The sequence below is a fragment of the Bos grunniens genome, chromosome 21, assembly GCF_055505025.1.
Source record: "Bos grunniens cultivar Pamir isolate PY7600 chromosome 21, Bosgru_T2T1.0, whole genome shotgun sequence".
Lineage (NCBI taxonomy): Eukaryota > Metazoa > Chordata > Mammalia > Artiodactyla > Bovidae > Bos > Bos grunniens.
In genome coordinates this window covers 56,360,741-56,385,784 of record NC_141185.1, presented here as the reverse complement: position 1 = coordinate 56,385,784, position 25,044 = coordinate 56,360,741, and the positions used below count along the sequence as shown (strand labels likewise).

The 25,044-nt window shown below is 57.0% G+C and overlaps 2 protein-coding genes across 32 annotated transcripts in view; one reads left to right on the top strand and one right to left on the bottom strand.

The window, feature by feature from the left end:
• Positions 1-6,940, top strand: part of RGMA (repulsive guidance molecule BMP co-receptor a) — a 49,887-nt gene extending 42,947 nt beyond the window's left edge. Inside the window, exon 4 of the mRNA XM_086364801.1 lies at positions 4,601-6,940. Within this exon, the coding sequence (XP_086220927.1) occupies positions 4,601-5,323 (723 nt within the window). The 3' untranslated portion in view covers positions 5,324-6,940. The remainder of the gene's footprint in view (positions 1-4,600) is intronic.
• A 12,237-nt stretch (positions 6,941-19,177) lies between these two features.
• Positions 19,178-25,044, bottom strand: part of CHD2 (chromodomain helicase DNA binding protein 2) — a 112,101-nt gene continuing 106,234 nt past the window's right edge. For all 31 annotated transcript variants that reach the window (XM_086364778.1, XM_086364784.1, XM_086364791.1 and 28 more), the window contains one exon: positions 19,178-22,645. In XM_086364778.1, the coding sequence (XP_086220904.1) occupies positions 22,312-22,645 (334 nt within the window). In that variant the 3' untranslated portion in view covers positions 19,178-22,311. The remainder of the gene's footprint in view (positions 22,646-25,044) is intronic.

The following is a 25,044-nucleotide window of genomic DNA, read 5'->3' as shown; positions in this document are numbered from 1 at the left end:
AGTGCCCTAGCACGCACGCACTCCCCAGCCACGGTACCTCACCCAGGAGCTGCTCAGCCCTGCTCGGCCCGCCCCTGCCCCGTTCTCGTGGAGAGTCCGGATCTTGAGTTTTCCAGCCCAGGCTGACAGTTCAGCTTCCTATTCCCTTGGGGCCTGCCTCCCGTTCCTGCCCACCCGCCTGCGCTGCTTTTTTCTTTCCTGCCGTGCTGGGGGCACCCTATTTTGAGCCTCAGGGAGGAGAGGAACTCGGGTCTCCGTGCCCCCGCCCCGTGCAGGCTCCCCGGGGCACCCGCATTCCCAGCATCTGTCACCCGCTTGGCCCGTGACATTACGCCCCGCCCCCGCAGTGTGGGCCCGTGAGGACCGGGGTCGTGGACTGCCTCCTCCCGCGTGTGGACACAGCCCCCAGCCCCAGGTCTGGCCCCACAGGTCGCTTGATGACACGGGGCTCCGCCCGCCGCCCGGTGGTGGGGGGGCGCGGGCCCCCGGGGAGCGGGGCGTGCGCTGTGGGAGCGGCAGCCGCGCCCTTGGCCGTGTTGGCAGCCGGCCGCCCCGCTTTCGACAGGCCCCCTTCATGCTGTTACTTGTGGTTGAGTCCCAGGCCCCGGTGCCAAGAGGAGGCGAGCAGCCTGTCAGCCTTCCAGCAGACTGTCTCCGCAAGCGACGGTGGGGAGAGTGAAACCAGCCTTTCCTGTTCCAGGGAGGCCGATGGCAGCGGGAAGGCTGGCCCGCTCCCGCCCGCGGCCTCCGTGTGTCTGTGTGGCCCTGCGCACCGCACCGGGAATGGACCCCCGGGCCCCGCGGCCCACGCCCCCTCCCACCCCCGGGGCAGGACCACCCACTGCCCAGACCACCCTGGCTGCTCCCCTCCACCGCCCCCCGCAGGCAGGCGGCCTCCGCATGGGGTGAAAGCCTTGGATGGAGGTGAGGCAGCCAGAGGTGGGTCCCCGTGCAGGTCTGGGTGGTGGGGGAGTGGCCGCGCCGTGGGCTTGCCCGAGGCGCAGGGCCTGGGCAGAGTGGTGGGGCTGCAGCCCTCCTGGACATCCCTAAGTGAACCAGAGGACCGCCTCCCCAGACCAGCTATGACCTCCCGGAGGAGATGAGGAGACGTAACCCCCGGGCCCAGTGAGCTAGGCACGCGGGCCCCCCACCCCCACCGCCCGATGTCACCCTCTGTGGCTCGAGCAGCGCCTCCAGCCTCAGCTTCCGAGCACCAGCCCCTGCTTGCGTCCTGTGAGGACCACACGGTGCGCCCCCTTCACACGGTGCTCCCAGTTCCCACCCTCCTCGTCATCCGCCGGACCCCGCAGCCCCAGCGCCTCCGCCCCTAGATGGCTAGGGCCCATGAAAAGGCTTGCCTTCCTTTTAGAGCCCGAAGGAGAAAACCAGTGTGAGCCAGCCTGGACTATATTAGTCTTTACAGCCATGCAGTCACAAGAGGTGGTTTTTTAATGTTTCTTTTTTTTATATTCATTTATTGGTTTGGCTGCACTGGATCTTTGTCTTTGCACGTGGGATATTTGATCTTTGTTGCCGCATGGGGGATCTCATTCCCTGACCAGGAATCGAATCTGGGCCCCCTCTGCGTTGGGAGTGTGAAGTGATAGCCACTGGGCCACCAGGGAAGTCCCTAATTTTTACCATTTCTGATGGAGGCAGGGATACAGGAAGGCCCAGGGGCCTGGAGTTCCCCCAAAATCATACTGTAGTCAGCCTCTCTCAGACATCCTCACATTTCTCAGGAACAGGGTGAGAAGGGCCGGGGTCTTGTCTGTGTTCCCCCCGAGGGCCCTCATCCGCCGCTGGTCACCCCTGGGCTTTACACTACGTGAGGGGACCTGCAGAACAGTGGCAAAACGCAGCCGGGGACGCCTCCGTGGGCTCTCGCTCTTTCTGCCCTGTTGGTTTGCTCAGGCCAGAACCTTCTGTAGCTGCTAGTCTTCCCCCTCCAGTCCTTGGGGCTCTCAGCCCCTGCTCCCAAGGCCCCCAGCTGGGGCCAGCTCCCCTCGGGCTCCAGGCTGTGCCCCTGGCCCCCCCAAGAACTGCAGGCAGACGGGCCCCAGCCTGTGCCCACCACACACCTGCGGTCCTGGCTGCCCCTCCCCGACCCTCCTGCCCTCGCTGCCCCGTTGCTGCCGCTCTGGGTTTCTCTTTGGTGTCCAGCAGGTCTGGGCCCTTGCTCCGTTGCACGCTCACCCTTAGGCCAGACACTCCTCTAGTGCGTTGCTACATTGCCCTGGGCAGGGAGAGGGGTACAGACCACCATCATGGCCTTCAGCCACCACGCCGCCCCCGGGGCCCAGGCAGAGAATTCCGCCAAGGCCAACCTCATGCAGCGTCAGCAGTGCCCTGCCCTTTGCCGAAGCCCCTTGGGCCTGCAGACATCACGAGGAGGCGGGGTGCCCCAGCTGGTGAGGCTCTTCTTCTCCAGGCTTAGTGGGGGTGACAGGGCAAGGCCTGAGAATGAGGGCCCGGGGGCCCTGCAGAGGTTGGGGGTGGGCTTTTAGCCAGGGACCCACAAGGCCTGGGCACCGTCTTACCCTCATCACCCCTCCTCCCTGCCTGGCTTCAGGCTGCGAGTCCAGGTTCCAGCTGCCCTTGGTCCGGGTGGTGCCATGGCTGTCAAGGCACCCAGAGCCACCAGTGGTAAAACAGCATGCCCCTGGCAACAGGAACAGGCATGGGGGGCTTCCAGCTTCACTCATGTCTCTGCCCCCCACAGTCTTCCTAGTTACATCAGGAAGGAAAGCATAGCCACGCGTCTCACCCTTGATGATGGGGAGATAGGTCACTCCGTGGGCTGCTTGTCTCTTGTCCTTCTCCCAGGCCGCCCACACTATGACTGTTTTGGCCAGAAATGTCCGGCGGCTGCAAACCAAGAGCCCAGTCCCAGCTCTGCCTCCTGCTGGCTGTGTGACCTTGGGGCCAGTCACTTTACTGTCTGAGCCGAAATGTCCTCATCTGTAAATCAGGGGTATTGTCCCCTCCCCTGCAGCACCATACGGGCGTGTTAGTAATAAATGCAGCGAGTGAGCCTGTGTTTGTGTTCTTAGGAGGAGAGTTCCTGATGGAGCTTCTTGGCCTTCTGCTGCTTCTGCTTCTCCAGCAGCTCAGCGCAGCCCCTGCCCCGGCTGCAGGCTCAGCAGAAATGGGCCTCCCTGCTCCCCTGGCCAGAGCTGCCCTTTCTGCAGGGAGCACCCGTCTCCCTTCTGCTGACCAGCACCTCCCTCCCCCACCGCTTCCTCCTGCTCGCCAAGGCCGGGCTAGGAGACCCCTCGGGCCAGCCCCACCACCGTGGCCTCTGCTGGCCTCTGCCTCGTGGACCTCGCCTGCTTGTTCTTTCTGTGCACAGCAGTCTCCTTTGTTCTAGCTGCTGTGTTGTTCAGCCCGGGGCTCACCGTCCTTTGGTTGTGGACTGTATCAGTTTCCTGTCACTGCTGTGACAAGTACCACAAACTAAGTGATTCAGACAGAAATTGAGCCCCTTATACTCCTGAAGGCGAAAAGTCTGAAACGAGTCTTTAAAAAGCTCAAGACGGGGACTTCTCGGACTCTGTGCTCATAATGCAGAGGGCACAGGTTCGATCCCTGATCAGGGAACTAGATCCCACATGCCAGAACTGAGAGCTGGCTCAGCCTAAATAAATAAATAAAATAGCCTAAATTAAAGAAAAGAAAAAAAGCTCAATGTGTTGGCCAGGCCAGTCCTTCTGGGGGCTCTGGGGAGAGTCCGTTCATTGCTTCTTCCAGGCCTCTGCTGGTTGCCGGCATCCTTCAACTTGGGGCCAGGTCCCTTGAGTCTCTGCCTCCGTAGAAATACCGCCTTCTCTTCTACGGTCAGATTTCCTGCCTCTGTCTTACAAGGACACGTGTGATTACGCTTAGGGTCCATCAGGATCATTTCTCCATCTCAGTGTCCTTAACCTAATCCCACCTGTAAAATCCCATCTGCCATTGCTGTTGTGGTCCAGTCGCCAACTCTTTGCGAACCCATGGACTGCAGCGCACCAGGCCTTCCTGTCCCTTCCTGTCTCCTGGAGTTTGCCCAAGTTCATGTCTGTTGCATCGGTGATGCCATCCAACCATCTCATCCTCTGTCGCCCCCTTCTCCTGCCTTCAGTCTTCCCCAGCATCAGGATCTTTTCCAGTGTGTCAGCTGTTCCCATCACGTGGCCAAAGTATTGGAATTTTAACAGGTTCCAAGGTTTAGGGCATGGTATCTTAGAGGCTGTTATTCAACCTACCATAGTGGATAAAGACCTTTTATTTTTAATTAGCCCTGCTTGTCGTTTTATGATTCTCCTCTGCATATAGTAAATGAGCTGCTTTTCTATTTAGAAAAGTAGTTTCTAAAGTTCCCTTTATAAATAATAAAAAAATTAAGCAAATTGTCTTAAAGAAAAATATTAAATGCATAATAGCACAGGTCTCACGGAACAGGGACCAAAACAGGGAAGGGACAGTCCAGAGCGTCCTGGGGCCTCCGGCCTTCCGTCTGCTCCGTGCAGAGCGTCATGATGAGTCCAGGGCTGGGCCTCGTCCCCCTGCAGTCACCAGCACCATCTCAGGCCTCTCTGTCTCTATACCCTCTGGCCCACAGCTCACCATCATCTTCAAGAACTTCCAGGAGTGTGTGGACCAGAAGGTGTACCAGGCTGAGATGGACGAGCTGCCGGCCGCCTTCGCAGACGGCTCCAAGAACGGTGGGGACAAGCACGGGGCCAACAGCCTGAAAATCACCGAGAAGGTGTCGGGCCAGCACGTGGAGATCCAGGCCAAGTACATCGGCACCACCATCGTGGTGCGCCAGGTGGGTCGCTACCTGACGTTCGCCGTGCGCATGCCCGAAGAGGTGGTCAACGCCGTGGAGGACCGCGACAGCCAGGGCCTCTACCTCTGCCTGCGGGGCTGCCCCCTCAACCAGCAGATCGACTTCCAGGCCTTCCGAGCCGGCGCGGCCGAGGGCCCTGGCGCCCCCCAGCCGCCGGCCGCCAGTCCTGCGCCCCCAGCCCCGGACACCTTCCCTTACGAGACGGCCGTGGCCAAGTGCAAAGAGAAGCTGCCCGTGGAGGACCTGTACTACCAGGCCTGCGTCTTCGACCTGCTCACCACGGGGGACGTGAACTTCACACTGGCCGCCTACTATGCCCTGGAGGACGTCAAGATGCTTCACTCCAACAAGGACAAGCTGCACCTGTACGCGAGGACTCGGGAGCCGCCAGGCCGGGCGGGGGCCGCCCCTGGGCCACCCCCGGCCCCCTGGCCCCTCCTCGGCACCCTCCTGCTCCTGGCCTTGCTCCCCGCGCTCCTGGGGGCCGCCTAGGACAGACCGCGGGGGCGGCCCCTCACTGCACGGGGTCTGGTGGCTTCCTGCTGGCCCCGTGGGCCCCACGGGGGACAGTTACGTCCCCGCCGCCTTGGGCTGCCTGCTGGCGAGGGCTGGGGGCATGGGATGTCCCCTCTCTGCCCCCCCGGGGGACCCGCTAGTGGGGGTGCTGGTGACGGGTGCTGTGACGTGTGTGACCTCCAGCTGTGCAGAGAACAAGCTGCCCCCCCCCGCCCCCGTCTCCACGCGCCCCACCGTGTGAATGTGCAGATCAGAGCCCCAGCCCCCACGCGAAGCCCCCACCCCACGCCAGAGACCCTGGACAGGGCAGCATGTCAAGCTGCTCCCACCCCTGCGATGCACTGAGAGAGGCCCGGCTGACTGCTGCACACGTGCCCCCCGGGGCCGCCTGCGCCCACGCACGCACACACACTCTACACACTCGCACACACGGAGCCGGGGGCGGGGGCGGGCCCAGGCTGGACCCCTGAGCAGGGCATCGCTTCCTGCTGGGCCTTTAGGACACGCCCCAGGGCGCTGCTTGGCGTCTGTAGAAAACTGGGGGAATCCTTTGGCCAAAACGTTGCACCCTCCCCATGCCTTCCTGCCCGTGGCCTCCCTGTGAGCCCAGCAGAGACCACCAGGCGCCCCCCAACTGGGCACGGGTTCAGGCCCCCGTGACCGGGCCCCCTGCGCTCTGAGCAATGACCTGCTCTGGCCCCTTACTCCCACCACCCGTCCTTCCGTCCCCCTTCCCGTCTACCGTCCTTAGGAAGTCGAACCTTTGTTTTTAAATTGTCTGGTCCTCCCCAGCAGGTGGTAAGATCCAGTGGGCAGGGAATCTGGGGCTGCAGGCTGTGGACCGGGGACCCGGCGGAGAGGGCTAGCTGGCCTGCCCTCATCCTCTGCTTTCTCCTCGCTTGCCCCCACCCCCAGAGCCCTGCTCCCCACTCTGCCCACCCACACATCTGCCTTCCGGGGCGAGGAGCGGGAAGATATCTCAACCCTTAGCATCGGTGGCAGGGTCCCCTCTGGCTCGGATTTCCTCTTAAGCCCCGCGGCCACACGGAGACTTCCCCACTATATGTCAGCCAGGCTGTCCATCCGAGGACCCCAGACCACTCCCGCCTCCGCTGCTGTTTCAGAGACCCCCAGAGGCCGCCGCGGGCTGGGCTCCGCCCCCAAAGGCATGGCCGTGCCCCCGAGGGCCCCCTTCCGCAAGCCCTGCACCCCCCATCACTTTCCCCCCGCCGGCCGCCTTCTGCTGACCCCGGGGACCTCTCATACACTGGCCCAGGAGGCTGCGGACTGGTCCCCGCCTCCCACTCCAAGAGGTCCCCTCGGAGCCCTGCCAAGCCGCGGGCTGGGCGGGCGGTCGACGGGAGTGTGGCCCCGGCCCCTCCCTGCTGGTTTTTAGATGGTCCCTATGTTGGAAGTAAAAAGTGAAGCACTTTATTTTGGTTGTTTGATCACGTTCTGCTTGGAAGTGGGGGCCCCTCACTGTGTCCCGCGTCTGCGACCTGTGTGGAGTGTCACCGCGTGTACATACTGTAAATTATTTATTAATGGCTAAATGCAAGTAAAGTTTGGGGGTTTTTTTGTTTTGTTATTTTCTTTTGGACTGTGTGTCAGAGTTTGTTTTCTGAACGGACGTTGGTTCCTTCGGGGATGGTGGGTGTCCGTGGTGGGTAGCATATGGGTGTGTGTGAGAGAGCTGAGTGTTGTGAATGCCTGCAGAAGAGGAATCAATTAAACAACCAAAGCCCCCTACTTCTCTGAAATTACTTTCCTTGCTATGAGCTGTCTTTGGGGCTTGAGGGGTCCAGGTTCCCTTGCAAAGCTGGCATCATCCCCAAAACAGATGACTATGTGCTGGAGGAACGTGGAGGGCCGTTGGGCTGAGGTAGGGTGGGCTGGCCTGAGATCCAGGAGGAGTCATCTCAGCTTCTCCCATCAGTGTGAGACCCAGGAGCGGGGACTAGCTGCCTCCGGTCCAGAGGTGCCCCCTCACCTGCAGCCCAGGTAATGGCTGACGGCACTGCCAAGGGCCCATCGGTGAGCAGAGGATCAGAGCCTGCCGGGGCCAGCTTCTCTACTGGCTGTGTGCACATTGCATCCAGGGACGTCCCTGGGCTTCGCAGTTGGCTCTCTGGTAGAGAACCTGCCTCCCAGTGCAGGAGACACAGGTTCAATCCCCAGGTCGGACCATCCCCTGGAGGAGGGCATGGCAACCCTCTCCAGTATTCTTACCTGGAGAATCCCACGGACAGAGGAGCCTGGCGGGCTGTGGTCCGTGGGGTCGCACAGAGTGACATGACTGAAGCAGCCAAGCACAGCGCAGCACAGGGACTTCCCTGGTGGTCCAGACTTCACCTCCCAGTGTGGGGAGTGCAGGTTTGATCCCTAGTTGGGAGCTAAAATCCCAAAAAACATAAAACATCATAAAAGACATACAGCATCACCAAAAAACATAGAAGCAATATTGTAGCAAAATCAACAAAGATTTTTTAAATGATCCCTATCAGAAAAAAAAATTATTAAAAAACACATAGTCTCATCCCAATTTAAAGCTATCCAGTGAATCAGATGTGTATATGGGCGTGTAAAATGCACGCCCATTTTACAGACTCCAAAAAGAGGCTCAGGGAGATGGACTGGCCCAGAGTTCCTTAGCAAGGGCAGGGCCAACATGTACACCGAGGTGTGTTTTGCCCCCCCAAATCCCTGCCAGTCCGTTATACCAAAGGCCAGGTGGCAGACGAGCTGCACTGTGACGCCAGGCCACGTCCCAGCCTTTCCACTTTGCCAGCTCCGTGACTTTGGACCAGTCACTAACCGCTCTGAGCCTCCATCAACTCCCTTAGAAAGTGGGGGGTGCCCATCCCCTAGGGTTGTTTGACGATTCAGCAAGTACGTTCCTGTGAGGCACCAAGGACAGGGCCTGGCACAGCGCATGCCTGGCGTTGGTGCCGCTGCTGCCCTAAGGCCAGAGGGGGCGAGTGAGATGGTGGGGGACGGGAGGGGAGCGGGCCGCAGAGCCCTGGAAGCGCGGGAGCGAGGTCAACCAAGACAGTGCGCCTGCACACCACCCCAAAGCCGAAGTAGAAGGGGAGCTCTTTCTAAGCCTCGTGCTTATTTAAGCAGGCTCCCAGAGAGAACCAAGGGCCTCCCAGGTGGCGCTAATGGTAAAAAACCCTCCTACCAAAGCAAGAGACTTAAGAGAGGTGGGTTCCATAGGGTCCGTGGGGTCACAAAGTGTCGGACACGACTGAAGCGACTTAGCACACACATTACTGGGCTTGGTGGTGGGGCTTCCCCAGTGGTTCAGCGGTAAAGAATTCACCTGCAGTGCAGAAGCCACAGGAGATGCGGGTTCAACCCCTGGGTTGAGAAGATCCCCTGGAGGTGGGCACGGCAACCCTCTCCAGTATTCTTGCCTGGAGAATCCCATGGACAGAGGAACCTGGCCGGCTACAGTTCATGGGGCCGCAGAGTCAGACAAGACTAAAGCGATTTAGCACACGCACACCAGAGAGAACCAGGAGTCTGGGCTTTGGGAGGAAGAACCAGCTTAGAAGGGACACAAAAAAGCTGGGACATCCCACACACGCCTTACCCAGTTACCCAGCCGCCCAAATTGATAGGCTGCTCACCCTCACTAGAAACTGGAATGAAATGAACACTAATGGTGGGGGGGCGGGGAGGCAGTACCACCAAGAGCTGTTGGCAGTCGGCCAACGCAGAAGAACAGATTATTAAGAAGCCGGGGCACACAGGAGAGAGGAAAAAAAAGAAAAAAATCAGGAAAAAAAAATCAGGCCATCAGATGAAAAGGCTACGGCGGTCGCCAGATAAGAGGCTTGGTTTGGAACGTGTTCAGGACCTTAAACTCTACCAGCTGGAATTCCTTCCAAGTACCATGCCACTCGCTGCCCTCCTGAACATGGAAATTTGCACTTCATCGTGAATATGGAACACTGAGTTGTGAGTTAAATGATTCCCAAGAAGCGGCTTCCTCTGGCTCCTCAGGCTGGGTTTGGAGCAGAGACACTCCAAGGCCCTGCGCCTGGAGGTAAATGCATTAGCAGACAGAGCTCGGGCCCTCTCCTTGCCCCATCCCCACTCACCGGGAACTTGGACATCTTGGCGAGGCAGACTTCCTAAGGATGGAAGACAGGAGAGAAAGGGCCGTTAAACACAAAGGAGCGTGGGTTGTTCGTAACGAAGAGGGCAGATTCTGGGAGGAAAAGCAGTGGAGCCAGGCCAGAGGGGTCTCATCAGAGTCAGGCCAGCGTGCAGGGTGGGGGCGGGCTGGCACAGAGCGGGGGTGGCCCTGGTCCCGGGCGGCCGGCCGGCTTGGCATCTAGATTGGCTCTGCCCGTCGCTGACTGTGTGGTCTCCCTTGCATTTTTTGAACCTTGGATTCCTTATTTGTAAAATGGAATTATGAGTACCTACCTCCCAAGGCCATTACAGAAATCCAATGAGCTAACATTCATAAATCGCCTCGCACACGGGTCCCGGCGCCCTGGCAGAACAGAGAGGCCGCCAGACACGGCCCTCATCCTGCCTTTGCCGTTGCGCGTGTCCCCTGATCGACTGGGTTCCATGATCATGGGTGCTGGGGGATGCGACAGAGACCAAACACTCTACCTTATGTTCTCCTTGGTGAGACGGGTCTCTAACCAGGCAGTTCGTAACCAGTAGCCATGCTGTACTGGGCTTCCCTTATGACTCTGTCAGTAAAGAATCTGCTTGAAATGCAAGAGACCAGGGTTCCATCTCTGGGTCAGGAAGATCCCCTGGGGAAGGCACCGGGTGCCCACTCTAAGAGTCTTGCCTGGAGAATTCCCTGGACAGAAGAGCCTGGCGGGCTACAGTCCATGGGGCCTCAGAGCTGACTGAGTAATCTAACACTTTCATTTTTTTCTTTTTTTCAGCCATGTCTCACTATATGTTCATCCATCAGTCATGCCTGACTCTTCGCGACCCCATGTACTATAGCTCCCCAGGCTATTTAAAAAAATGGTCTCAGAAGGATGGGCTTAATTAAGAAACTGTATGGGCCAGCAGGTGTGCAAGGCATGATGTGTGGAGGCAGGCATGTCCCCCAGCGTCACTCCAGCCTCACCCAGAGTCATGCTGGGAAGCCTCATGGATTCTTCTGCATTTGAACTCACTTCTGTCCCCTTCGTCCCTCCCTCCCACAGGAATCAGAGCCCTCCCCAGGCCACCCCCTGTAGCCAAAGCAAAGGAGTCTGGCCAAGCAGATCTGCCTGGGGAAGAACACACCCGAATCGTCTGCTGGAAACAGGCTGGGGCCTGGGTCTCAAGTTCACTCCAGGCTCCTCTTGCACACAAGCCCAGTGTCAGCATCAGCTGTCTCTGGGGCTGGGGCACTTTATGAATGTGGGTGAGCTGGCTCGGGCTAAGGGGGACCCCCTGAAGGCGATTGGAATTTGGTAGAGAAGCAGTCCGCAGCTCGTCGGAAAGGAAACAGAAACAGAGTTTGGCTGACTGGACCAGGCCCACCCGGCCCAGGGCCAGGCCCTCAGCTCAGGGCAGGCCTTGTGCCTTGGGTTGGTGGGCCCGGATGGCAGCTGGCATGTGGACATCTGGACAGACAGTCCCCAGCCCTGTCCCCTCCTGACTGTGTGATAGGTGACCTGGGATGGCTCCCAGCCTCGGCGCCCTCACCTGTAAGGGAAGATGACTGTATGTCCTCTGCAGACAAAATGCCAACCTCTGCACCTGCCCTGAACTCACAATTGCTGTGACCATTTTCACAAGAGCCCTAGAAAGCAGATGCCATCTGGTTTCCAGGTAAATCCCATGCCACCCACCTGCCCCTCCCTTGAGGATCCCCAAAGCAGGGGTGGCGTCAAGCCAAGGTTCTGGTTGCTCTGGGGCTGGCAGGGAATGGGGCCAGACCCTCACCTGCAGGCTGGGCACATACAGGGATGTCGATGGGCCCTGGAGAGAACAAGGAAGGCAAAGAGGGTCCCCCAGATCTGAAGTCTTCGAGCCTTGGGATCAAAGGCACCTGTGGATCCTCGGCGGGGTCACCACCGTCCAGGGGCGGTCATCAGCACCCCCAGCTGGGGGACAGTCTTGTTGCAGCTGCCAGTGCAGACCCCACTCCCAAACGCATGGAGCCTGGAGCCCCCCACCCTGCCCCAGCCAGGGCCACCTGCCGCATGCCAGGTACCCTGCCGACTGTCTTATCCAAGGACTGGAGGGTCACCAAGGAGCCCCGTCCAGCTGCCTCCTTCCTGAGGCTCAGGTGATTGGACTCCTGGGCTCCATCAGATGGGCCTGGTGAGCAGGCAGCCCTCAAGTCAAGGCTGGGGAGTCTGAACCCCCAGGGTCAATGCCATGGCCCTCAGGACAGGGCAGCCCCAACATCTGCCTCCTTGAGTTGATGCATCCTTCCCGGGTGGGAGGAGGTGGGCGGTAGATCCCTCCAGGAAGTGCCCAGGCCCCTCCCTCTGGAGGGGGTGTCTAACCTTCCCTTCTCTCCTGTCTGCACAGACCCTGGTAGGCGTGTCCCCTGCATGTCTGCTCCGGGACACTTCATTTAGTCCACACGCATTCAGTGAGACCCTATGACGTGTCTGGGGCTGAGCCCTCTGTTGGGGACACAGCAGGGATCCCAGGCCACCCACCTGGGACAGATCACAGAGGATGGAACTGCAAGGAGGAGATGAGAACTGCCGGGGGAAACGGCCCAGCGCTGGTCCTCAGGTTGCTTCCCTTGTTCTCTGGCCTTGAGCCAGCCACATGCTGGCCCCGAGCCCCCATCTCTAGTCCTGGGGAAGGACCCGGACAGGGTCTCAGGGCCATCAGGAGGATAAGACAGTACCCGTCGGAGGCACTTGAGTGACAGTCAGAGAGGTCACTGGATGGGCAGGAACCAGCTCTGCCTTTAGAGGCAGGAGCAGCTGGAATGGAATCTGAGCGCCACCACTTCTCTTTGTGATCTCGGGTGAGTCACTCCAAGTCTCTGGGCCTCCGGATCCCCAGCTGGAAAATGGGGGAAAATCCGACCTCGTGGCAATTTCATGAGGACTAAAGGAGAAAGCAGAATAAAGCAACAGGCCCAAAGTCTGGCACCCGGTAACCACCATCTGTAGACGGGGGCGTCTGCCCACACGCCTGTAGCTCAGGTGGCTTCATTCACTCACAAGTCAAGGTCACGACCAGCTCGGGGCTCCCAGACACACATGACATCCAGATGCTTTCTAGGGGCTAATATTTCCCCGGGCCCCTCCAGGGCTGAAGTTCATTTGATAATTTATGAGGTAGGGATAGAATCTTTATAATTATAGCTTCTCTCAACTATAAAATCAAGACACATTTATTAATTAAGCCCAAACAAAACTACAAGACCAATAAAACACAATGGGATAGCATTAATTTAAGCAATGGGTGATGTTTCGCAGAGGCTAAGTGGGCCCTCCCCATGTGATGGAGGCCGGAGGCAGGCCGCCTGGGCCAAGGTCTTGCCAGCTCGGCTGCCCATCATCCGCCCCCCGCTCCCCCCACCTTTGACTCTGCAGACCCTAGGAAGCTTGTCATGGGCGTGAGTCCCCTCGACCACCAGAGAGCCAGCGTGGATCTTTCAGCTCCAATACACCCCTCAAGTCCCAGGTTCTTTTCTCCTTCCAGCCCTTCTTAATGACTGAAAAGATGTTCATCGAAACGGAAACATAAAGGAATTTAAATTCTTCTAGAGATCTCAAAGTCTTCCCTGGTGGCTCAGTGGTAAAGAATCTGCCGGCAATGCAGGAGCCATGGGTTTGATCCCTGGGTTAGGAAGATTCCCTGGAGGTGAGCATGGCAACCCACTCCGGTTTTCTTGTCTGGAGAATCCCATGGACAGAGGAGCCTGGCGGGTTTCAGTCCATAGTGTCGCAAAGAGTCGGACGCGATGGAAGTGACTTAGCACGCAGAGATCTCAAAGGACTACCCTCCCTGTATCTGTAGGCCCCAACTCGGGAAACACTGAACTAGGACCCAGCAGGACAGGAATTGGCTAATCTGATTCCCACCCGCATCCGCTGTCCCAGGACTCAGGGAGTGAAGCGGCGTTGGCTCTGTGCAGGGGATAGAGTGATCCAGGACAGGGTTCAGAGGAGGAGGCAGGAAGGCCCTGAGCAGGGGGCTGGGGCCACAGGGGCCTAGAGCAGTGTGGGAAGAGGTGGCCCCCAAAGGAGACAGGGAGGCCCACGGAGCCTTCATCTCCAGCCTCCCCTGGGGTACGGAGGGCAGAGAGTGGGCTGGACCTCACAACAGGTCACCAGACCCAGGCCGCCCCGAGGAGCCAGCCGCATTGGTGATGGCTCACCCTGCAGGATGCTTAACCCAGCCGGGCATTGCTCCCCATCAAACAGGTAACCCTGGTCCCCACCCTGCAGAGGTTAACACTGGGCCCAGGTCATGGCAATCGGGAGGAGCAGCCTGATCTGAAGTTAGGTGGTCTCACCAGCACCCAAACTCTCAGCCAGGCTGCTTTGAGGGCCCTGGGTCTCCTTCCCGCTCCGTAGGCCCTCCTGTGTGAGCCCATGGAGCTCCCCTCCCTGTTGTGGCCACTACCCTAGACCTCGCTGCCTCTTCACTCTCTTGCCTAGCACAGGGAGCCTGGGGCCAGGACCTGGGTGCCTCCCTCCTGGGCTAAGGCAGCCGGCAGACTGTGAACCCATGTGCCTGCCCAGCATAGCCAGTCCAGGAGCTATGATGGGAGGATGCTTAGCAAATTGCTGGTACTTAATACTCCCCGCCTTGGTGGCTAAGACGGTAAAGAATCTGCTGGCAGTGGGAGAGACCCAGGTTCGATACCTGGGCCTGGAAGATCCCCTGGAGGAGGGCATGGCAATCCACTCCAGTAGTGTTGCCTGGAGAATCCCATGGACAGAGGAGCCTGGCGGGCTACAGTCTATGGGGTTGCAAAGAGTTGGACATGGCTGAGCAACTAAGGCAGCTTACCAATCTTTCCCCCAGGCCTTTATCGCCTCATTACCCTTCCAGTTATTTCCCTGGACCTTCTTAAAAATCCAGCAAATGAAGAGCTAATGGGCCGCAGGCCAAGCAGCCTCGGGGAAGTTGTTCCACCACCCAGAACTGGCTTCTGTCTGCCGTAAATGTCCCCCTGGTCCAGGCGGCCTGCCGACTGGGACCTGAACTCTGGTCTGACCCCCAGCCCGCTCATCCTCCAGGGAAGGGGGCACCCCAGGCCTCCTCTCCCGGGATTCCCTGTCTGGGCACTGCACAAGAAAGAGCTCCAAGCCTCACACCCACAGGGCCCTTGCAGAATCGGGGCTCAGGACTGGAAGCCAAGGAGACCTGGGCCCTGCTGGGAGCCCCGCTTCTCAGCAGGGGTGTCAGCAGTGACAACGTGGGGGCAATGGATTACCCTGGGGGCTCTGCCAACGTCTGTGGGCACAGGGAAGGGACAGATAGGAACGGGACAACAGGTCAGAGAAGGCAGTGGAGAAAACCAAGCTCCAACTGCATCTTGGGGAGAAATAGGATTCGTCAGGCACCAGGAGGTGAGTGATGTGAAAGCTGCTCAGTCGTGTCGGACTCTTTGCGACCCCCTGGACGGTAGTCCATGGGATTCTCCAGGCCAGAATACTGGAGTGGGTAGCTATTCCCTTCTCCAGGGTATCTTCCCAAGCCAGGGATCGCACCCGGGTCTCCCGCATTGCAGGTGGATTCTTTACCAGCTGAACCACAAGGGAGGAAAGGGAAAACAGTGGCTGGAAGCCAATCTGCTGATATCTGAGGCTGCGGGGGCAAAGGTCTGCCTTTGGCTGGAAGGTTTAGGCTGGCTGCAGCCGGGGGGACTCGGGAGACCAAGATGAGCCTGGAGAGCTGGTCAGGTCGTGCAGGGCCTCGGACCCCATCCAGCGAGCTTAGAGCTAAGGAGAGGGTCACAGGGAGCCGCAGAGGGATGCCTGGGCCTCGGGGCTCAGGGCGGCGCCGCCCGCCGCCGCGTGTGGCTGGGAGGGAGGAGAGGCTGGCGCTGGCTGAGCCCATGCGTCCCCGCAGGGTGGCGGGAGGTGGCCATCGAGCGGGGCCGCCGGACCACCCCGGGGGCAGAGAGCCTGCGCGGCTGGCCTGAGGCCCGCCCGAGAATGGGCCGTGGCGGGGCACGGCTGGTGGGGGCCGGCAAGGCCGCGCCTCCCTGCAGCCGGCACCTTCCTCTCTCCCCACCCCGCCACACGCCCGCAGGGACAGGGCGCCTCCAGGTCTCTGGCTCGGGTGCGGGCTCACAGCCCCGGGGACCGACCCCCTTCCCATCCCGGGTAGCTCATTGCCGGGGCGGCGCGGCCGGCCGTTTCTAGTGGGAATCTGCTGCCCTCTGCAGGACGGTTCTAGAACCGCGTCACTAGGACCCTCCAGCAGAGACCCGGTGCTGATCCCCAAAGCCAAGGCGGACCCCACCCAGCTGGCCCGGCCAAGAGCGGTCGCCAGGTGCGGTTCCCCGCAGCCTCAGCTCAGTTCGGTCGCTCAGTCTTGTCCGACTCTTTGCGACCCCATGGACTGCAGTACGCCAGGCCTCCCTGTTCATCACCAACTCCCAGAGTTCACTCAAACTCACGTCCATAGAGTCAGTGATGCCATCCAGCCATCTCATCCTCTGTCGTCCCCTTCTCCTCCTGCCCCCAATCCCTCCCAGCATCAGAGTCTTTTCCAATGAGTCAACTCTTCTCATGAGGTGGCCAAAGTACTGGAGTTTCAGTTTCAGCATCATTCCTTCCAAAGAACACTCAGGACTGATCTCCTTTAGAATGGACTGGTTGGATCTCCTTGCAGTCCAAGGGACTCTCAAGAGTCTTCTCCAACACCACAGTTCAAAAGCATCAATTCCTTTGGCGCTCAGCTTTCTTCACAGTCCAACCCTCACATCCATACATGACCACTGGAAAAACCATAGCCTTGACTAGACGAACCTTTGTTGCCAAAGTAATGTCTCTGCTTTTCAACATGCTATCTAGGTTGGTCATAACTTTCCTTCCAAGGAGTAAGCATCTTTTAATTTCATGGCTGCAGTCACCATCTGCAGTGATTTTGGAGCCCCCCAAAATAAAGTCTGACACTGTTTCCACTGTTTCCCCATCTATTTCAGAGCTTACTCAAACTCATGTCCACCGAGTCGGTGATGCCATCCAACCATCTCATCCTCTGTCATCCCCTTCTCCTCGTCTCAATCTTTCCGAGCATCATGGTCTTTTCTAATTAGTCAGCGTTTCTCATCAGGTGGCCAAAGTATTGGAGCTTCAGCTTCAGCATCAGTCCTTCCAATGAATATTCAGGACTGACTTCCTTCAGGATGGACTGGTTGGATCTCTTTGCATCCAAGGGACCCTGGAGCCTCAGGACGTGCCAACATGCCCCTTTGATAATATCCACAGATGCCAAGAGACCCCGCAGGGACCTCATGCAGGTCACCACAGCCTGGCCGGAGGCTCTCACATAGTTTGTGTTTGAGGCTTGGAGAGGTGGCAAACTGACCCAAGAACGCCAGCTGGTTAAAAGCCAAGTGTGCCCACCTCCCAGACCCATGCCTCCCTGGGTCGGCCCTCACGCCGTCTCGGGCCCCCGTCTCTCTCCCTGGCATGTATGTGACGTCTCGTCCTCCTCCTGAATGCTCGTCCAGGGCGTGCCCCCCGCCCCAACCCCCAGCTAGGAAATCGGCTGAAAGAGGGCAGGGACACAGAGCCTAGCACAGAGCCCGGTTCAGGGGAGCACCTCACTCTCATGATTTCGTCCCAGCTCTGTCTCCCCACCGGCCTGGGAGCCTTGAAGGAGCCGCCCTCTGTCTCTGTGTTTACCTGGCTCCAGTCCCCATGGGCCTTCCTCCTGTGTTTAATCTCCTCCGGAGCAGAGCAGGCTTTGTTGGGGCCCCCCTGCAGGGCTCTCAGGACAGGCGGCTCCCATTGTCAGGTCGGCTCCAGGGTGAGGGCCATTACGTTCTAGGTCCCCCCAACCCTCCCTCCTAGACCCACACCCCCCGCCCCCCCAGCCCAGAACTGATGGATGCTGACTGTTCTGCGTGGTCCTCAGGGCTTACAAACCTCTCTCTTTTCCATGGCCAGAGTTCTCACTTACCCTAGGAGCCGTCTGCTTCCTGTGCAAATGAAGGTGAAAAGGCCACATGTCTTACAGCATACAGAGAGGGGCCAAAGGGACGAGGGATGGCTTTCCTGCCCACCCCCAAACCACCCCTGCCCCCAAGGCCATCTCAGTGCATGGGGTCAGTGGGGACTCTGCTTTGGTAACAGTTTCCTCTTGGGTCACAAAAGAAATTCAGAGAAAGGTATGAACCCTCTGTGGGGCAGCTCTGGCTGCAGAAAGTGGCTGTCATTCTGTCCATCTTGGAGGTCAGAAGTCTGTAGGTTAGGGACTTGCCTGTATTCCACACGAAGTCCTGTCACGGGGCACAGAACTGACCTGGAGTCCCCAAGACTCAGCCCAGGGCAGGACCCCACCAGCAGCAGCGGGGGCGGCCCCACAGGCCCGGGTTTCTACAGATGTTTATCCAGATGAGCCGTATCTTCCTCCCACTTCACAAAGCAGAACAAATGCAGGTTGGGAGGTGAGCCCAGCGGTTCTCCAACCTCAAAACCTGATGGAAGAACTGCCTCAGGCACAGCTGGTCCTGCTCCTTTAAGAGCCACAGGTTGGAACCCGGAGCCGCAGGTCTGGCAAACTGTGGGGCCTTGTGTTTCAGTAAGTGACCTTTCTGTTGGCGCTAATTGAGGAGGACTTGCCCGGATGCCAGACGTGCGGGGGCCCTGCCAGGGAGCAGGGAGGGGCCTGAGACTACTCCTTCCAGTAAAAGGCAGGCGTTTTTGGCAGCGGTCAGTTTAGAAGCCTGGCTGCTATTGTAAATCATAAGCTGATTATTGCACTTGTTCTTAAAGTTTCCGAGAGCGGTTCCAGGCAAGCTGTGAGTTGCAACACAATTGAGAGTTAAGTTTATGGTCAGGAAGAACCCTCAGCTCTTCCTCGAGTCTCTGACTCCCACTCCTTACGCTGGAACCCCAGCGCAGCCGGGCGAGGGAGGCCCCTGCAGCAGCGTGTCCTGGGCGGGCGCCACAGTACTTCACCCCCAGGCTCCGAGCGGACACACGGGCCTAAGTGGTGTTGAGAGTTAATGGAAGACCTTCGTGACGGCTGAAGTGTGGTTTCAAACTCACCAAGTGTTGGAGAAACCCCTGGGGTCTGGCAGGCCTCTCCGCCTCCTGTGCAGATGGTCTCACCGCCGTACCACCCTCCCTCCGTCTGGGCCTTGCGGGAGCTGAGCCGGCCTCTGCGCCAAATCGCTCGTTAACATTCGTGTCAGTGTTTCCATTATAAAGTGCTCTTTCCTCCTTCAGGAATATACGGCCCAACTGTAAAATTACCCTCGAGGCTGCAGGCTGGCTCAGACCCGGCGGTCTGGCTTCCTCCAGGGGGCTGCAGGGACCCCCGGGGATGGCCCCCGCCCGGCGTGACCCACCCAGGACTCAGGGGGCAGCCGCCCTGCACGGACCCTGGCGAGCACAGGCAAGGGAAGGGGACAGCAGCGGCTGGCCAGGGACTGTCAGCCTCTGCTACTCGGAGAAAAGTCTAGAACCTGCGTGCGGTGTTAGGTCCTGGACCCAACGACACAACAGGGGCCCGAGTAGGGGAAAAGCTCCATTTCACAAGCTGTCCAAGAATCCCAATGACCCAGCGACAGGAGGAAGCGTGATGAGGAGGTGAGTCCGGTCACGGGTCACGCCAATGCAATGCAACGTGTTCGCCTGCTTCTAAAAATCCTCAGTAACACTTTTTAATATACAAGAGTCAAAAGTACAGCAGTTTTACAATGTAGGAAAATTTAATACATACTATATAAACAACATTATTTACATCAGAAATCACTAGGACAGTGGCATTTTTCACAAATATAAATTAATTACTGTTTAGTCAACAGGTTTTAAAAGTCCACAATTTTACAATAAAGAAAAATCACCCGTCCCCAACCAAGTGGGGCGCAGATGGACTAAAGCAGCCTGGACCCCTGGCCTGGCTCTCCTCGCCGACACGGCCGCCCCCAGACGAGCTGGGGGCCCACCGCTCCTGCTGACGAGTGGGTTTTGGTCTGTAGGATTTCCGCGTCGCTGTGTGAATTCGTAACTGGATTGCGTTTGCACCGTGCGCATGCGCCCTGATGCGGCCCTCAGGTATCAGGTTAGAGTGTCTGCAGCACGACGTGAGAAGTGTCTTGGGTTCCCGTCGGAGGGTGTGAGAAAGGAATGGCTGAAAGGAGGGGGAGCCCGGGGCAGCAGCCGATGGGGGGGCCAGTCTGGGGTTGCCGCGTCCTCGGCGGAGACGAGGGCACACAGGTGAATCCATGCTCCTGATCAGGTTCCTGGTGGCGCTAACTCTCCTCTTCCTCGGCCCCTGCTCTACCTAGTAACTACATCCTTCAGAGCCAGTCTCCATGGAAACCATCCTCAGAGACTTGGGGGCGGCTTCTCCCATCCACGAGTCAGATAATTCCTATTTGTGCAAATTTCTGGTTTTGACAGAAGCATACAGTATTCATACTGACTATGAGGAAATGCTTTTTCTACCAACCCACTCTGCACACACACTCCGGCACCTCAACAGATGCTTTTGTGAGGATACTGTACTTTCTGTAATCAATTTAACACTGATCTGGCTGATGCTGCCTTTTGTGGCAGCATATGGCACTACAAGTCCTGATGTGAACAAAAGGAAGCTCCTTTTTCCTCATGATGAGACATCTTTGGGAATAACTCGCATCTCCTATCAACAACTCCAGAGAAAAAAAAACCAAAAACCTTGAACTCTGAAATGCAGGCCCCACCAGTCCTCCCCCTGGCCCCTCTAACTCAAAGGGTCACGACCCGACCTCCTACAGGGGAGGCCGAGCTGGGGCCTGCTCTGCGGACCCCACGGCCTGTTGATGGCTCGGGGGCCTGCAAGCCAGCCTGCCCTTCCTCTCTGGCCCGGGTAGTGTCAGTACTGCGGGGAGGGAACCCAACCTGAGCAGAGACAGAGTTTCCTGTCTCCCCCACACAGCACTCAGACATGGCCCCGGTGGGGTGACCGTGGCTGGGGCTCTGCTGTGGTCCCCCAGGCAGTGCTCTGGGCAGGTGCTCTACAAGCCCAAGCTGAACGACCCCAAATACCAGGAGGAGAAGTGGACCAGGAGGTGCTGAGCCCACGGAGCTCCCCACACCAGCTGTGTGGACCCAGCCTCTCACAAGGACCTCGGCACAGGTGAGCCAAAGACGCTCCGGGGAGCACAGAGCACGAGCCCCCCCGAGCCGCCCCTGCTTCACCGTGTGAGGCAACAGTAAAGGCGTGAGTGGTGCTGCCCAGGAACTGGCGAGTGAGTAGATGGTGACTCATGGAGTCCCCTGTAGAGGAGCAGTTAGTGTGGGGAGTGTGACCCTGTGTACACCGAGGGAAGGGTTTCCACCAGCTCTGAGCTGGGAGACTCACAGGCTCACTGCACGTTCAAGTCAGTTATTCTGTCTCCGTCTAGAAAGGCCTTTGGATACTCTAACAATACTGGTGAGTTGTATTTAAGGTGAACAGAACGGAAGGCCCGAGAACCAGGAGTTCTGAGGCTGCTTAACTGCTGTAGCTAACCTGCCTCCCATCCCCTCCTCTAGTCCAGCTCTTCCTACCTACAGCTCAGTCACCCTGTCCTTGAAGGCTTCCAGTTTTGGGGGCAACAGTGAACTTAGGTTTAGACTTAGCCTGACCTCATTCTAAAACCATACTGAGTTCAGTTCTAATGATCTCCAACCAGCAGTGCAGCATGTTCACCACAGGGAGTAACTGATTTGTATCTGGTCACCCACTGCAGGAATGGCAGATGTGTGATTCCATGAATCCTCCTTCCTCAGGTTGTGCAAAGGGAACCAAGATGAGCTGCAGATGGTGACCCACCACCGCCCAGACCACACCACCAACCCCCCCACCCGCAGGCTGGGAAACCCATCCACCCCCCTCCCCAGCGCCCTGCCCCGGTGCCGCCAGCACCCAGCCAGGCATGAGCCTCTTCCCTCCCCGTCCTCTCCAGTCATCATCACTCAGTGTGGGAGCCCACCTGGAAGTGGATTCAGGAGCTCTGGCCACGCACCCCTGCCCCACCCCGCCCTGCATTCAAGGCCACTCCCAGGCAAGCCAGCCCCCGCCCACTGCATCGTGGACCCACTACCTTGCCTAGCGGGGGCGGGGACAGGGGTGGGGCTGGGGTTGGGGGATGGGGGTGGGGGGGTTGTGCAGGCAGTAAAGGAGGCCCACGCAGGAGACCACACCTCTGAGACACACAGTGTGGGAAAATTTAGTGTTGCTGGGGAAGAGGCCGTGGAGGAGGTGGCTCCCCACCCCCGCCCCTCCGCACCACAGCTGTCACACAGTGAGGCTCGAGTGTCACTTCTCCCGAGGACACGTCTGAGGGGGTACCTGCTCCCCTGCAAGTCCTGTGGTGCGAGACCCCACCCACGTGTCCCCTCACCCCGTCAGCAGCATCCGTCTCATCAGAGTGCACCAGACCCCGTGTGTCCAGCGGGTCCCAGCAGCCTTCATGCACTCGTGCCTTCCCTGACCCCACAATGAGGTCCAGGGCAACAAAACATTCACGACTCTAAGACCTCTCCTGCCTTCACAGGGAAACAGCCCGTGAAGCTGGTAGACAAAAGCATCACCGCTTCCTCCTGGCACCCATCCGAGTGGGAGGCCAGGACCAGGCCGGAATGCGATGGGTGCCCAAGTGCAGGAGGGGGTGACCCAGATCAAAGCCGGACTGAGTCGAAGGCCCCCACACTCTGAGTGCCCCTCAGCAGCAGGCTGACGGCAGCCCCGCGTCCAGAAACACCCTCTCGGGTCTGGGTAACCGGCTCCTGTGGATCAGACCAAAGACGTCCAGGTGCTTCATGACGCTTGCGCTCCCCTGCTTTCCAAGCGTTCCTTTATGTTTTCCTAACATTCCAGTTATAATCTGGGTTGTTTTTCTGTTCTAGTGATCTCTCCAAAGGAGACCGATGATCCAGGGGTGACTTGGAGTCGTGAGGAGATTTCTGAGAAGGGGGCGAGCGAGGATCTGAGACCGCGGGGTGCAGCGGCGGCAGGGGCTGTTTATACTCCCCCAGTTTGTCTGTGTGGAAAGAGCGGTGATGGTCCGAGGGCCCCTGGCCGTGGTAGCCCATAGTGGGGCGGTGATCAGACATTCGTCGGAAATCCTGCTGGTGGTAATTTTGAGGCCTAAATTCATCGGATCGCCTCCGCTTGGAGTCATGATGGTGCCTGAAATAGAGACAAGAGAATCAGCTGAAGACCAAGGCTGGATTCCCACACCTCCTCCGTCATCCACTGGCTCTTCCTCACGCTGGAGGACACTTCCAGGGACTCAGAGCAAATACTAACATTACTAGAACTCAAAACCAAAACCAAAACCAAACTAAAGTAGTAACAAAGGGCTATTTTATACTTGTTGGCAAAACACAGCCCATGAAATGACATGAGCCTCATCAAGTCTGCAATGAAACAAGCACAAACTTGACTCACTGATGGCTTTGTAAACTCACATTCCCTTCAGGAAAACTGGCAAGACCTACTAACACTTTCATGCTCCTCACCCAGCCCAGGAGAAAAAGAGCCACGGAAATCATTTTCCAAGTTATTAATAACAGCAAAAACTCAAGCAACCTAGATATTCAACAGTAAGTGCAGTGTTAATTACTTTCAAACAGACTCAATGTGAAGAATATTAAGATTTTTAATCAGGACTATGGCAAACTGCCTATTATACTGTTAACAGAGAAGCTGTAAAAGTCAACAACAATCCCCAACTCAAGAATGGGCAAAGGACTTGAACAGACATTTCTCCAAAGGAGATGCACAAACGGCTCCAAAGTACATGAGAAGACGCTCAACATCTTTAATGAGCATTAATCACTAGGTAAATGCAAGTCAAAACTACCGTCAGGATGGCTACATTCAACACACTGAAAATAAATGTTGGTGAAAATGTGGGAAAATTGCAATTCTCATACACGGTTGGGACTGTAAAATAGTTCTGCTCTAGTGGAAAACAGTTGGTGGTTCTGTTTAGAACTACCATATGACTAACAACTCCAATCCTAGGTAAATAACCCCAAAGCACTGAGAACAGATACTCAAACAAACACACACCATGCTCACAGTAGCACTATTCACAATAACCAAAAGGCAGAAAAACTCAAATGTCCACTAATGAATGAATGGATAAACCAAATGGACAATGTATTAGGTTGACGCAAAAGTAACTCTGGTTTTGCATTGCTGAACTTTGCCATTTGATGTGGAAATACATTCTTAAATAAATGTGTTGTACATCATTTTAATGTGCATTTCTCACTTCACGTTTTTTTGCTAATGACATATTACTTGCTGTTTATGTTTATTTTAGACTACAGAAATGATGTTAGACAAAAAAGCAAATTAGAGTGATTTTCTTAATGAGTTCAAAATGGGTCGTAAAGCAGCAGAGACAACTCACATCCACAACGCATCTGGCCCAGAAACTGCTAATGAAGGTACAGCGCAGTGGTGGCTCAAGAAGCTCACAAAGGAGCTGAGAGCCTCCACGATGAGGAATGCAGTGGCCGGCCCCTGGAAGCAGATGGCAACCCACTGACAGCAATCGCTGAAGATGAGGAATGCAGGGGCCGGCCCCTGGAAGCGGATGGCGACCCACTGACAGCAGTCGCTGAAGATGGTCCTCTGGTAACCATACAGGAAGATGCCAAAGAACTCAATGTCGACCATTCTGTGGCCATTCGGCATGTGAAGCAAATTGGAAAGGTGAAAAAGCTCAGTAAGTGGGTGCCTCATTAGCTGACCACAAATCAGAACAACCGCCGGTTTTCTATAAAACATCGATCCATTTCTCAGATTGTGATGTGTGATGAAAAGTGGATTTTACAAGACAACCAGTTAGGGGTTGGAGAAGCAGCTCCAAAGCGCTTCCCAAAGCCAAACTTGCACCAAAAAGAGGTCGTGGTCACTGTTTGGTGGTCTGCTGCCCGTCTAATCCACTAGAGCTTTCTGAATCCCAGCGAAACCATTACAGCTGAGAAGTATGCTCAGCAAGTCAATGAGATGTACCAAAACCTGCTACACTTGCAGCTGGTATTGGTCAACAGAAAAATGAGCCCAATTCTTCTCCACAACAACACCTGACCACAGGTCATACAACCAAAGCTTCCAAAAGCTCAATCAATGGACCACGAAATGTTGCCTCATCTGCCATATTCACCTGACCTCTCGCCAACTGACGACCACTTCCTTCAGGCATCTCAACAACTTTTTGTTGGCAAAATGCTTCCACAACTAGCAGGAGGCAGAAAATGCTCTCCAAGAGTTCACTGAATCCCAAAAGCACGGACTTTTATGCTACAGGAATAAACAAACTTCTATCTCATTGGAAAACATGTATTGATTGTAATGGTTCCTGTTTTAAGAAAGATGTGGTTGAGCCTAGTTACAGTGATTGAAAATTCAGTCTGAAACCACAATTACTTTCGTATACACCTAATATATACACTGGAATATCATTCACCCATGAAAAGAACTGAAGTACTGATACATGGTACAGTGTGAATGAAGCTCTAAAATATCATGTTAAACATCTGAAAATGCCAACCATAAAAGCCACATATTAT